The sequence below is a fragment of the Lonchura striata genome, chromosome 2 (genome assembly GCF_050655825.1).
Source record: "Lonchura striata isolate lonStrDom1 chromosome 2, ASM5065582v1, whole genome shotgun sequence".
NCBI classification, from domain to species: domain Eukaryota; kingdom Metazoa; phylum Chordata; class Aves; order Passeriformes; family Estrildidae; genus Lonchura; species Lonchura striata.
In genome coordinates this window covers 16,155,444-16,169,698 of record NC_140704.1, presented here as the reverse complement: position 1 = coordinate 16,169,698, position 14,255 = coordinate 16,155,444, and the positions used below count along the sequence as shown (strand labels likewise).

General features: G+C 36.3%; 1 protein-coding gene across 9 annotated transcripts in view; it reads right to left on the bottom strand.

Moving 5' to 3' along the window:
* The window catches only part of MPP7 (MAGUK p55 scaffold protein 7), a 147,062-nt gene that overhangs the window by 25,832 nt on the left and 106,975 nt on the right, over window positions 1-14,255 (bottom strand). For all 9 annotated transcript variants that reach the window (XM_085564757.1, XM_085564752.1, XM_021543033.3 and 6 more), the window contains 5 exons: window positions 11,884-11,965; window positions 10,707-10,792; window positions 8,861-8,935; window positions 8,051-8,247; window positions 7,463-7,527 (listed from right to left, as the gene is read on the bottom strand). In XM_085564757.1, the coding sequence (XP_085420883.1) occupies window positions 7,463-7,527; window positions 8,051-8,247; window positions 8,861-8,935; window positions 10,707-10,792; window positions 11,884-11,965 (505 nt within the window). The remainder of the gene's footprint in view (window positions 1-7,462; window positions 7,528-8,050; window positions 8,248-8,860; window positions 8,936-10,706; window positions 10,793-11,883; window positions 11,966-14,255) is intronic.

Sequence of the window (14,255 nt, the reverse complement as noted above, 5' to 3'; positions counted from 1 at the left end):
ATAGACTGCAATGCATCTCCTGAAAACAAGTCACTAATGCTCAAGGCCAATTCACATAAATAGATTCTAAAAGTTTCTTGAATTCAACAAAGTTATTTGATTGTGCATTTTAAAATACTGTCTGGTATTTTCACACTGGTAACATGTAAGCCCTCATTTATGAACATGAAAATCCAGACCAGCAGCAAAGGAGGTCACTATGTACACATGGACAGTGGTCTGTACTCACTCAACCCTGACCACTGCAGCCCTCACAGGAGTCCTGCAGGTGTGGTACACAGTGGAGTTATAGCATCAGGGCTGAGAACACTGAAAGGAATCCAGGCTTCTGGGCTACCCTGCCTGGAAAGGGAACATGCTTATCCAAAAATGAAAGACATTAGGATTCCCAAGTGAGTCAGCTGAACCCAGAAAGCACAAGCCAAACCATCTACAAGCTGAGATTTAATGCTGAGATAAAGGCATTCTGAACTTCTTGTGTTTTGTTAAAAACCTTCCTTCTTAATACTGCTCTTAACCTTCTTGGGCTACGCTTAAGGTTGAAAATATATAATGGAAAGATCTTAGAAATCACTGGGTTTTCATAGCTTAATGCAGCTAAAAACAGTAATCAGCACGCAGCACCCAGTTTGAACTTTACAAGGATCTTCAACAGAGCTATTGCCTGTCCCTAATAAAGTCAGAGGTTACTTGCCAGGAAACTTTGTATTGTGATTCACTACTAAATACAGCTCTGTGCATCTGAAGCAGCTGTATGCATGCAACAAGTATGTGCCCAAAGTTCCAAAGTTTTGAGACATGAAAAACTGGAGCAAATAGAGTTTCACTAAATGGAAGTGGGCAGAGCAAGGAAAGGTCTTCAGCTGGAAGGGACAAATTAAAGACTAAAAGAGGTCAAAGTCTAAAGAGGAGGAAATCTGATGGGAAGTAGGAAAACTAAAGCAGTAAGAAAATGAAGAAAAAACCCAAACCCAAACCATAAGGCAACATGGAACAAATAAAACACTGAGTAAAGAAGAAATACAATCAATTAAATGTATTGTGGTAAGAAGGGAGAGGAAGTTCCAAAGAAAATAGTCATGAAACAGGTTTATGAAATGACAACAAAGCTGTAACAAGACAAATGGGAAAAAAAGAAATAGGAAACACAAGCACAATGGAAGCTTAGGTGGTTTTATTCATTTTAGAAAGATTTCAGTGTAGCCAATAATGCTAAACTATAACAATGAAAACCAGAATCATATACACTGTGTTTTTGTATGTATTTTAACTGAAATGTAATCAAGATTTGGTTTTTGGGGGCCTCACCTAAATTATACTACTTAGGAAGCTCAAAACCAGGGCCACTTCCAAGACCATTCTCAACTCTTTGGAACAGCCCAACATGAGATTAAGATTTTTTGCTTTTGTTGACTTTCTTTCAAAAATAATTCCAGCAAGCAATTTTACTTAAATGTTTCTCAATCTAAAATTTGATCCAGCAGCTCTGTTCTAGTTTCTTATCACAAACAAGTTGAATTATTCCTTAAACTATACTTTACTTTAGTAAGCAAGAAATTGTGATGTATAATAGTCAGCATTACAGAGAATATATTAAACACTCTTCATTTTTTAGAGATGAACAGCCCCACATAGCAATCAACATTTATACTATTTTGCAGGTTTTTATGCTCTGGCACTTTGTAGCTTGAATGATAAATTATGTTCATGCAATAGGAAATTTAAGATGATCAAATTTAATTCTTTTATACAACAGATAACAGTATCTCTATGAAGATAATTTGGAAAATGAAGAACGATAGTCTTGCAGTGAAGGACAGATCCATTTCCAGTTTTGTCTCATGTGAACTTGACTCAAATGTCATCCAGCTTCAGGTTTCCTTAATTTCTCTGTGGTAGCAGGAAGTCAAGATTTGTAAGGACAGAAGACTTCTGAACAAAAATGCTAATGTGCTAATTTAACTCTACAGATCTAGTTTATTTTTTGTTTGCACTTGTAACTACCTGCAGGTGGGCAATCAAGTTTCAAATATGAACACAGAAAAATACTGAGAAAAAGGGAGAGTTAAAATTGTGCAGCAATTATAACAAGCACAAATAATCCTACTATACATTTATCCTAAATGTTTGGTCTTCAAATACAAACAGTACAAAGCATTTATCCTTTTAGCCTGTTTAAGTTTTTTTTGTTGACAGAACACAATCTTCAATTCGAAAGACACTCAACTGTGGGTAAACTGGGTTACATCTTGTTCGAATGAACACCATTTGGCTGCAGTTAAGTCTTTCCTCTTGTTCACACAATGCCAATCACATCTCACAAATCAAAATTGAAAGTAAAATGGGTTTTAAGCCTTAGAAAAACTGTATGATGATGGCTTTATCACAGTAAGTGTTTACATTTAACATTAAGTACACAGAACAAATGTATTTTCATGGAAAAGACATATCTGAACAACTCTGTCAAAAATGCTACATATATATTAAATTGTACACACAGGGTATGAGTATACACATACACATATGAACACAGTGCACAAGTTGACAGAGTTTACAGGCCACACTAGTATAAAATATAAAGTTACTAGGAATTTTCATCAGAGACAACACATACATAATGTAAGAATAAACACAGTAACCACTGTGAAAGCAAAATTATACTGAAGGAATATAATTTCTTGCCTGATTATTGCAGTTTATAACAACTGCAGAATAGTAAGTTATTTGGTTGTTATTTAAAGAATTTTTTCCTTAAAAAAACAGGTTATCACTTTTTGCCTACAAATTAAAGTAAGCTACACATGGAAGAATGACCAAACTTGTTGGCAATATCTATTGCAGTCAGAGCATGAGTAGTCTTTGTGTGGAAGTTAACAAACTGTGGGAGCTATTAAACAAATAATTGTTCTCTGTACAAAGTCTCATGTCACTCCAATTTAGCCAGCATGCAGCAGCAGGAGAAACTCATAAGCTGTCCAAGCTAAGATGATCACCTAAAGCCAGGAATGCTGTTAAGTACTACTGAGGAATATCAGGTGAGCAAATTTCCATGAGCTGGCATTCAGCAGTGGCTCACAAGCTCAGACACATGAAAGCCAATTGCACATAGGCAGACACATCCACAGAACCTCCCTCTGGATCCCAGAGAGTTCCCTCACACTCACTCGGATATATGGCTCATTCACCATCCCAGCACATGCAGGGTTAGTCCTACTCACACAGTCTCATGCAACTCTGTTCCTTTACTTTAATTCCATTTTCCTACTTTTTTCCTATGCTGCTTGTTCTTGCATTTTTTTCCCCAGTATCAGTTCCCCACAGTATTAATGTACAAGACTTTTTGCTGAAAAGTCATTGCTGTTAAGTATGGAAAAAAATTATGAAAATACTTCAGTGGTTTGTTATTCCTCCATCACTTCTGCACTAACCTAAGCCTGGGAATTAACATATCGATCTTACCAACAGTCAGAACACCTAACAGCCGCTTATCTCATGCATCAAATATTACTGCTGAACTTACTAAGGTTTTTTTCTTACTAACAACAGCAAAACAGATCAGGTCAGAGCTCTTGTCAGTAATTTGTGCATTCACTGTTTCAGAGACTTTTATGAAGGAAATATATTAGCATTTTATTTACACAGAATCAACAAGAAACTGAATCATTACACAAATAGTGACTACAGCAATGCTCATGTATAATACTGTTAATTGCATTAATCTAAGTATTTCAAAGCCCATCCTCTGTGGGGTTTTGCTTGATGGGGCTTATGGGCAGCTTTTGTCCATGTGCCTTCTCCTTTTCTTCACCCTCAATACAAAATTTGACTTCCTCTATTTTCCCTTTATTTTTTTATTCCTACTTTTTCTATATCTTCCTCTTGCCAGCGCAGGTTCCACCTACATTGCCAGTCTCCTTCAACTTCAGTCCCAGATACCATCAAAAAGTGCATCTTCTCCATTTGCACATGAGAAAGTGTGATTTCAATATGGAGTGTACACTGTTCTGCCCCCTCCTCCAGTGTACATATGACATGTGAAATGTTTTTCACTTTAATGGATACAATGTGAGAATGATTCTGTTTCATCTTTCAAGAAAAAGGCTAAATGCTGGGAGAGGCATGTGTATTTAAACATAGACACAGTGGAACAGTTCTCTTGGCTATTAAAGTGAAAATAAGAATTGGCACTTCCATTAAAAACTGATCCTGTTAATAACATAGAACTAGACTAGGTTTGTTTATTTCAGTGCAAATAATTCTTGCAGAAAAAGTTTTGTAGAAAGTATTTTTACTCTTTCCTTACTATGGGTATGCATACGATCATCACCAAAAAAGCCTAATTTTATTTTGCTTCCAAATGTAGTATACACAAAAATACGTGTAAAGATTAGCAACTACATGCATTGCTATGCTGAAAAGAGTGAAAAATTCAAAACAGGAAACAGAAAGAAGGCTTCCCAGAAGTAAACCAATCTATCTCCTTTCAGGTTTTGAAACAACTTAATTATCAAAGAAAAAAAGTATAGATAAATATAACAGTCCTTTCCAGTTCCAGGACTGGCTCAAGAAGAAATGAAAAAATAAAGTTATAGGATACTTCTTGCTTATTATATGATTTAACTGATCTTAAGATTAATTTTCAAGTAGAAGGACACTACTACCCTAGAATCCCACCTAAGAAACCAGAGTTGACTGACATTTTTTTGGGCATTCATGAAAACATGAGTATTTTTCCTCAATTCTCCCTTTAAAAACAAAGGTATGTATCAAGGTTTTTTTCCTCATTACAAAATATGGGATTTGTGGAATGAGTTGACTGAACAGAGCAGACCAACAACTACGGCTGCAGACTGTGTGTCAAGAAAGCTTCCCAGTGCAACTTCCAGTTCTGGCAGGAAAGGGACTTCTCCCAGCAGCTTTCTTGAAGTTAACAGGTTTTCATCTTTTTTGGAAGCCATAATAATATCAACTGGCAAATTGCTCTTTTTTCTCCAAACTGCTAAGAAAATTCAGGTCACATGATTAGATGGGAACCACTGCAGTAGTAAGTAGCCTCTCAATATACAGCAAGTTCAGGATGATCTACAGAACATGTCTCCCCACCTAACTACCCTTCCAAGCACTGGAAAAACCTGTATTAAGATGAAGGATTAAAAGAACCCTGAAGAAATCAAGCATTATCAATTTCCCACATTCATACATGGGCTAAAAAAAAAAAAAAAAATAACCCAGCAGTTCTTTCCAATTTTATGTTCCCTATACCACCTTTCTTACACATTTCTGGTGCTGTTAGAATGCTGTGTGTGCTGTTTGTTCACCTGAGCAATGCATGATTTTCCAGCATCTCTAAGTTTTGGCAAGATGATTGCTGTGCACAAATACAGACACAGCCTCTGTATCTCACAGCTTCACTGCTATGCTTGATAACACAAAAAAAGCTGAATAACTTTAGAAGGATCACAAAGGTGCAGAGTTTCCCAGCAGAACCTTCTTGAAAATCCAAGTAACTGGAAGGTTTTCCTGAGAGCAGTTTGAGCAACATCCTAGACACAATGTTTTTTTCTACTGCTAAATTTTGATCTTTAAAATGTCTCCTCTACAAAGGATCTGAATTCCCTCCCAGCACTAAAAACATGTTTAATCTTTGAACAAAGGGATGACTTTCTACTCAGAACAGCATTTCCCCTATTCCCATGAAAATCTGGCAGATACAGCAGCAGATCGTCTTAAGGAAAAAGGAAGAGAGAGAATGACAAAACTACATTGCTCTGCAGTCTTTCCTCCTTCAAGAGGCATCACTGCCTCTAGATGGCATTTAGCTGAGACTTTGTTCAAAGAAATTCCAAGAGAGAACGGTAATAGGCATACTGCTTGACCCTCATGCTTTGTCGTATTTTAAAGGCAAGGGGAGGAAGAGAAGAACTCTTCTCCCTGTTCAAGCCAGTTAAGGCAGTCAGTGGAAAAAGCAGAGACAACAGTAGGCATTGTTGGATCTTCTTGGGTTGTAATTTTGGCAATTTCCAATCAAGTTCAGGCTGCAGTTTTGGAAGGGTGAGACGCATCTTGTAAAACCTTTCACTTGAAGGTCACTAGAAAGAGGCAGTCCATTATAAAAGGATTCATGTGGTGTTGCTGCAGCAGCTGATTTACCTCTTCAAAAGCACCAGTGCCACCTTAATTGAAGGCTCTTGTTGAGTGTATTACCCAGATTCAAGAACAGTGAATAAAAACAGACAGAAATAGCTATACCCTGGGATCAGACACTTTTCCAAAACTGGGGCAGAGCAACTTGACCTAGAACCTAGAAAAACAACATATTTACTACAAGCTGAAGAAGGTCTTCTTGTTTCTAAGACCTATGTAAATAGAAAAGCTACAGTGCAGTTGTAATGTCTGTTACTGTAATTAAAATACTAGTCAAGGGCTTTGGAGTTAACAATTGCATTAGGGCACACAATCAAACAGTGAAATGAAGTGAAAGATAGAAATTGAAGATTATCAGAAAAATAACTGTTATTGTCAAGCTTCAGAACACAACAACCATAGCAAGAAGTTCGGAAAATTGCAACAGAAACCTTGGTGAGGAGTTTTAAAGTGAAAAGCATTTAGTTAGGCACTTAGTGTGCTAGCATCCACTGTCTGCCATAGTATCCATACTTTTTCTTTCATTGTTTGATAATGAAAGGTGGCTGGAAAAATTAAACCACTTTCTGAATACTTCTAGTTGAACTCACAATCATATTTGTATTTAAGACTTAGATCCTGCTGCAGCATGATAGTTTCTTACATTGCTCACTTTGTTATGAGCCTGTACAACTGAAAGAAATAACAGGTCAAGTAAAATACGCAATAATACTTAAAACAGATGTTGATGTAAATTCCAGTGAATAAAAATATTTGTTTCAATGTATGCACTTTCTTAGTGGTTATTTTTCTTATACTGTGCAATTACCACATTTAAAAACAGAGACTATTAAGAATGAGTTTGTTTAAAAAGCAGTAAGTGATTCTATGAATGTGTATCAATGAACTGAATGTTCTGACTTTTCAAAAATTCTACTGCTTCATGGGACACAAAAAATTATCAACTATATGGGGAGAGAGGGGGAGACTATCAGACCTTTCATCTTCATAAATTTAACTGTGTTGATGCAGTCCAAATTACATAAACTGATGAGCCAATTCTGTACTGTTTCAACAGGAAAAGAATACTCTTCAACCTTTGAAACATTACATATCAAAATATTAATTGGGCTCTATACCTCAAAGTCAGGGGTCTGGGAATGTTTCTAGCTTCTTTTAAAGCTTTTAATGACATTATTTATATTTATTTTCCTACTGATACAATGGGATCAAGAGGCCATTGTGCCTGGGAGAAACGCATCCTTCAGGTGAAACAAACTGCTATTTTATAAAGTTAGAGATGTGGAGTATTATTTCTATTCCAGGTTAACAGACTTACATGATTTTCTGTTGGAAATTTTCAGTGGCTGAACCTGCACTTCTGGTCTTCTTAATGCAAATCTCCTATAAAATGGGAGGTGGTGGGGAAAAGACACAAGCTCCTCAGTTTTCACTGCAAATTTGGGATTAATAAACACTTAATATCATGAGACTATTTCAAAATATACAGAAGATTTTATAAGAAATTAACTTAAAACAATGTAATCTATTCACAATCTAAAAAAAATTTAATCTTGCGTAAAATTTTTGTAAGGTCTCCAAAACCTTCTGCAGTTCTTATTCCTGCACAGTACATCAGTGTGAATGCAGATACTGATGTGCTATTTTCCATGTGTTTTTTCTTTCAGTCTGGATCAGTGTAATCCTATCAGTTTTTGTCATTATTAATTCTAGCCAGAGAAGTAAGGAAATCCAGAGTATGTCAGCAACATGTTTCCAAGTTAGTTGTCCTGCTGCAAATGCACGTTTATTGTACCCATGTAATCTATGAGTATTACACATGCCAACTATGCTAACTTAGTAGCTCACCAATTAGTCTCTTCTCTTACTGCAAAAAATAAATAAATTATGCTTCTCAGTCACTCACCTCTCCTGGAAATGCTTTGAAGGGATCAAGCCTGCTCTGGGATTGGTATCACCTTCATGTTTGGCTTGCCACCAGGTTGCATCATCCTGGCTCATGATCTGAAGGACATCTCCTTTTCTGAAAGCAAGTCCAGCTTCTTTACAGGGAATTGCTTTATCTTCATTAGGATCATAGTCAAATAAGGCTCTGATAAACATCTGGAACAAACAGCGTTTGATCTTTAGAATCAAATATTAAATACAATCTAAAGGTATCTTCCTCTTCTGTTTCTACTATTCAAAGCCACTGACCTAAATAATGTAAATATTTACTTCTGCAAAACATTCTTATGGATGTCTAGCATTGGAAGTTCATATGGGAATGTTCAACTCATTGCTTCTGCAACTGCGGTCTCGGTGGAGCAAAGGCTCTGTGACTCAAAGCAAGCAGGACTTGGCAGGTGCACAGCATGTCAATATGAGAAGATACTGTTAAACCAAGATGCTATCAAGTGTCTTCTAGCTTGTGAACAATGGAAGGAGTACTTGGAACCAAGCCAGGTCCTTGCAGAAGGTGGAAGATTACCTGTCAACTACACAGCAGAGAGTTCAGGCTCAAGAACTACGTTACACCCACTCATAAATTCATCACCTGTGTACTGAAGTGCACAGTGTGCTGTCATGTACAGTGTACACACGTTATGGAAGTTGAGTCCACAGGTATAAATCACATTCTTGGTTCTGTCATCCAAGCAAAAAATACATATCCTCATATGTATCCTCATATAGCATACCAGTTACTGCCATGGCTTCAGAAATAAGTCTTGCTTACCTTGCCTTCCTTCATTGGCATTTCTTCCTTCACACTGGGTATAATTTTAAATGTAATGGCTCCTTGAGACTGAGCCTGGTGAACATTTGAAAAGAAAATGTACTCAGAATTAAGCTATACATTTCAAAGAAATCTTAGAAGATAAAGAAATTCAAATGAATTTAAAAGAATATAATGAGTTTATCCTCTCCCAAGCATTATCTCTGGAGTTTGACAGCTTCCCTTAACCAAACTTTGTATTACAAAAATTAAAATACCCACTTAAAATGCTTGGGTTTATTTGCTTCTCTGGTGGGGCATATGGACTGTGAAAAACTGTGACCTGCATGGTTCAGAGGTCCCATTTCTCTACTGAAGGCAGGAGAAAATGCTACAGCTTAAATGTATACATATTAGAAGCAACTGCTGGACTTCTGGCACAGTTTGGACATCCTTGGAAAAATCAAACTAACATTTCATTTTTCAAAAAAAAAATTATAGAAAAATTCAAATAGACTTGTACCATATTTATCATATAGAGGTATTAGGGGTGGGATTTATTCGCTTGGCAACTTTAGGAAACTAGGAAAGCAAAACATATTTGAATAGACGACGTGTACTAAATGGAAAAAAAGCCCTTCGCTATAAATCTTAAAACAAGTTAGCCATCAGCAACCACCTCATTCATTCATCTTTCCCTATATCCCACTTAAAGTGTGTCTGGCTGCATTTTACTTATTAACCACAGTATATTCCCTCTGCCTCAGTGACATTTTGCTATTGAAGGAAGTGCTAATCAGTTGGAGGCTCTGCTACTATTGCATGCAGCCGACAAGTTTCATAAAGAGAGCGGAGTGCAACAGCCGGGCAGCGATTTGAGCAAAATGGAAACAGGCCTGTCCACTACCAAGCGAGACATTCTCCCGCCACACGTCTGCAATCCAAGGCTTGCTGCTTGACAGGCAGCAGCCAAGGTCTTATTTCACCCGCCCTAGGACTGGAATCAATAATTTTGTTACTTTTGAAACAAGCTCTAACTAGCTTTTGATGTTTATATGGTACCTCAAAAAGGTAAATAGGGAAATTGTTCACACCTTTTCTAGTGGTATTTTGTTTCTAGACATTTTAAAATATTAATTTTTGAAGGAAACTATGGTTCTGTAGAGAACATGAAACCAGAAAGCAAGAATGAATGCCAGCAGGCTAGCAGTTGAATGATCTTGGTTCCTGAACCAAAACTGTGAGACAGCTGCTCAATTCAGCAGGACAGCAAGGTATTTATGTATAAAGAAAACCCTACAGCATGAATAATGGAGCTATCATGACCCTCATCAATTTCTTTACATTTGCAATAGTGTTTCAATAATGAGAAATCAGGCTGGCTTTAGAGACTGCACAGTATAGAAGAGCGTAGACTGAATAATATATATGGCTATGTACTGTAAATCAGTGTCATATAAAATCTTCATATACCAGTTATACAGTCTATCTAGTATCTGTATTATTAATAAATTGTCACATGGAATGACAATCAATTATTAATGAGTTATTAACTAATACATTTAAAATAGTTTGAATTCAACAGATCATGGTAGGCCTTAAAAACGGTAGATTATGAACGGCAATATTCTGCAACATATTTATGGCAATATTACTGTCTTTAACTCTTTACAAGTAATCTATAATTGCATATATATGTAATTCATAGAAAATCACTCTATGAGAAATGACAGGTTTTTAAATAATGGCACTGGAAGAAAAGCCATTATAGTAGAATATATTTTTATTAAGAAATACAGTAGAAATCATAAGTGTCATTACTTTTTCTTAACTCTCCTAAATTATTTTTTAAATGTTTGGTATTTACCAAAATATGTATTATTTCTTCAGGCTTTTTATCATCTACAGGAATCCCATTGACTTCCCTCAGTTCATCACCAACATGAATAAGCCCTACAGAAGAAAGAAAAGCTGTGAAACTGTAGCTATGTATTACACAAAAACTTCCATTAATATTCAGCTTGTTTCTCCCTTGTTCATATATGTTAAGCTCCAATTTTCATACACTTTAAGCACTAAGATAAAAACAGGAATATATGGTGAACATAACAGCTACTGTCCTCTCAGACAAATTTGATAAGGTGGTTGGTTAACTCATCTCCCTGTCTTCCTCCTAAAAATTAATACCACCTTCTCTACAACTTTTCCAGACTTGCATGCAGATGTTTGAAAAATATCTATGCCAATTATTTTTCTACTCTTTTTCTATTCTGCTACTTTCTTACTGCTACACACTACAAGCAGTGCAAAGAGCACTAAGGCTGGGAATGCTGATTTGTGGCACAAATGTTTGCTAAGCTATCTCTCTCTCTCAATTTCTCTCTCTCTCTCTCTCTCTCTATCTATCTATCTATCTGTATCTAGATTTACTCCATTACTGTATCTAAGGGTGAAACAGCTGTCCTAGATTTTCTTCAGTGAAAAGAGACATCTTAATGTATGATTCAATGATTCAGGACTCCTTGCTTAAGTTTTTGCAGACACTGAGCATCCCAAACTAAGCAAGGATGTGCTGTAATTTTGAGAACTACCTACCAGAGGAAACTCCAAATGGGTGTTCTAATATAAAATCATGTCAGCACCCCATGTTCCTCCATCAGCTGGTTGGCATATGCCATCATGGAATGATTTTTGGGGTGTCTGACACAGGGACAGGAATAAGACTTGATGATCTTGACAAGTCACTTCCAACTCAGCATATTCTATGATATTCTATTATAAATGGATATCATCAATTGGAAACAAGCCATGAGATATATAAAAATCCTTCTGTATGCACTACCTGAAAGATACCTTGCTGCAACTGAATTGGGGAAAAAAATCAGCATACTTTCAGCAATATTGAAATATCACTTTGGAAAACTGTTCAGAGCCCAAATACTTCTGTTTGTCATAGTGATGTGTTTAATTTCTACAAAATATGCCATTTTATCTCATTTTGTTCTGAGCTCTTGAATGGCTAATGCCAAACAGTAACACCTTACCACTTCTATCTGCAGCTCCTCCACGCATTATCCTGGCCACCACAATTGCACCAGTATGTTCATCTCTTTTAATAGTAGCTCCCTTGGGTAAAAAAAAAAAAAAAAAAAAGAAAAAAAAGAAAAAAAGAAAGTTATCTCAGCATAATTTTAATATACTACACTAAAAAACATTTGCTATTAATATGTGATTAAGCCAGAAATGATACCTGCTTATGAAAAGAATATACAAAATGTGTTACTCTATTTCTGTCCTCTTAAAATGTGTCTTCTTTTTGAATCAAGAAGTAACTCATGCATTCTGTGAGTAAACAGGTTTAAAGAAAACAGGACAATGATGGAAATGATTGCTTTTCAATTTAATGGCAACTGCAGCATACCTTACTTGAGACTGCTACTAAAACTGAACTAAACTACTGCTGCAAATGGATAAATTGTTGCTCCTACATTAAAATAGCCATATTACATACTACAGGTACAGAAGGTATATAATTGTTCATAATTGTTGCACTTTATCCTCGGAACTCACTGTGCACCCTTTTCCTTTACAATGTTATCAATAAACAAACACACATTTGAGAAGTGCCCCTGAATGTTGGAGCTCACCTCGAACACTCACAGGACAGAAATGCAGAGGGAGGGAACATTTCCTGAGTTAGTCATTGCTGTTTTCATACATTACACATAGACAGCACAGGGCACTGAGGTGAAATGACATAGCATAGTTAAATTTCCAATAAACAGCTGTCTAGATGAGAAAAATGCCTTTGCAACGCAAAGAGGCACAAGGTGATTGATGGGGAAGCAGCAGGCAGCAGTAGTGCCAAGTGACACAGGGGTGCAGAGCTGCTGCCCCAGCTGCAGCGCCAGTCCTTTCAGGCAGAACTGGGGAGCCAGGGAGGAAATGCTGGCCCTGTTCTGGGAGAAAGAACAACAACCAGGATTTTAACTAGGTAAGTCATACTGCATAATCACCCCCAGAAAGGTTACTTGATGCAGTATTTTTAAAAAACAAAAGGAAAAAAAAAGCATGCCTCGTTCAACAGGTTTTTAACTGCACATGGTTACTTTCCCATATTAATCTAATTAGTCACCTGCAATATCTCTTTGTTAATCAACAGAGATATTAAGGACTCTGTCAGGCAAGTCAACTCTCTGAAAATTTCCATATTTGCAATTAGTGAATGAATAGCATTATTTCACCTCTGACTCCTGTGTGCACTCTGCCATCACTAGTTAAAATTTCCTTCTATCAGAGAAGTGTTATGCTTGGAGTAAGGTACGTAAGTACTCTTTAAGGAAGTTCCTTGAATAATTTAATGGCTTTTATAGCTACCTTTCTATATTTGTTTAGAATAAACATGAATATTACATTTATCACTACTTCAACTTTTAAGTGTTTCATGAACATAAACTTGAAAATTGTACAAATAACAGAGCTGAGATTTTTCTACAGTTAGCAATTTCACTGAGTGTAAATAAACTTGTTTCCCTCTACCTCTAAGATAGAAATACAGCACAATTCACAAAGACAAACAATGGGAGACTAATTTGTATTTTTACATGAAAGTTGCATTTATTGCAAATAGTGAAAAATTAAAACAGTCACCATTCACTTTGGCTGAAACTTCAACAGCAGCCAGCATTCCAAAGCAAAACTGATGTGCTATGTGCATTTCATTTTACATTCTAAATTTATCAGTATGAAATTCTATCTATAAGTAAACTGATTCTGCAATTTGTCAGCCTTATTCTTATGTATTGTTTATTATGCAATTATATCAGCATGCACTTGTTTGCAATACAGTTTCAAATTATTCTAAGAGTCTCAAAAATACAGATTTAGCTGCAGCTAATCTCACTTTAAAAACTCATTACTAGACTTCTGTGCAAAAAGAATTGCATACCATTAGGGATATATTAAACCGCCTTAAGCCCCCTAGCTTATATCTCAATATTACATTCTGACCTTGAAGGAACAGCTATTAATTTGAAGTTCATAATAATACCTGGAATGTTTTACCTATTTTAAAATAAAAAGGATTTTGTTGGGGTTTTTTTTCTGAATATATGCATCCAAAAGAAAAAGAGCAGCATTAGGATGCTATAGAGGCAAATATAAATGTAGGACATTTCCACTAAACTGTCCACACAAAACAGGCTCTCCTAATTAATCAAGGAAAAAGTCTTCATCAGAAAGGCTGTATGCCTTTTACCTGGAAGTAAACACCATGAAATACCACCAAATTCAAAAGGCAACCAAGGACTGGCAAGCCTCCCCTGTGATCACCCACTACCGCAGCCCCACGCTGATGTCTTGAAAGTGGTACTTCACTTTGCTGGGCTCTTTAGAGAATAAAGCCTGTGTGCAATCA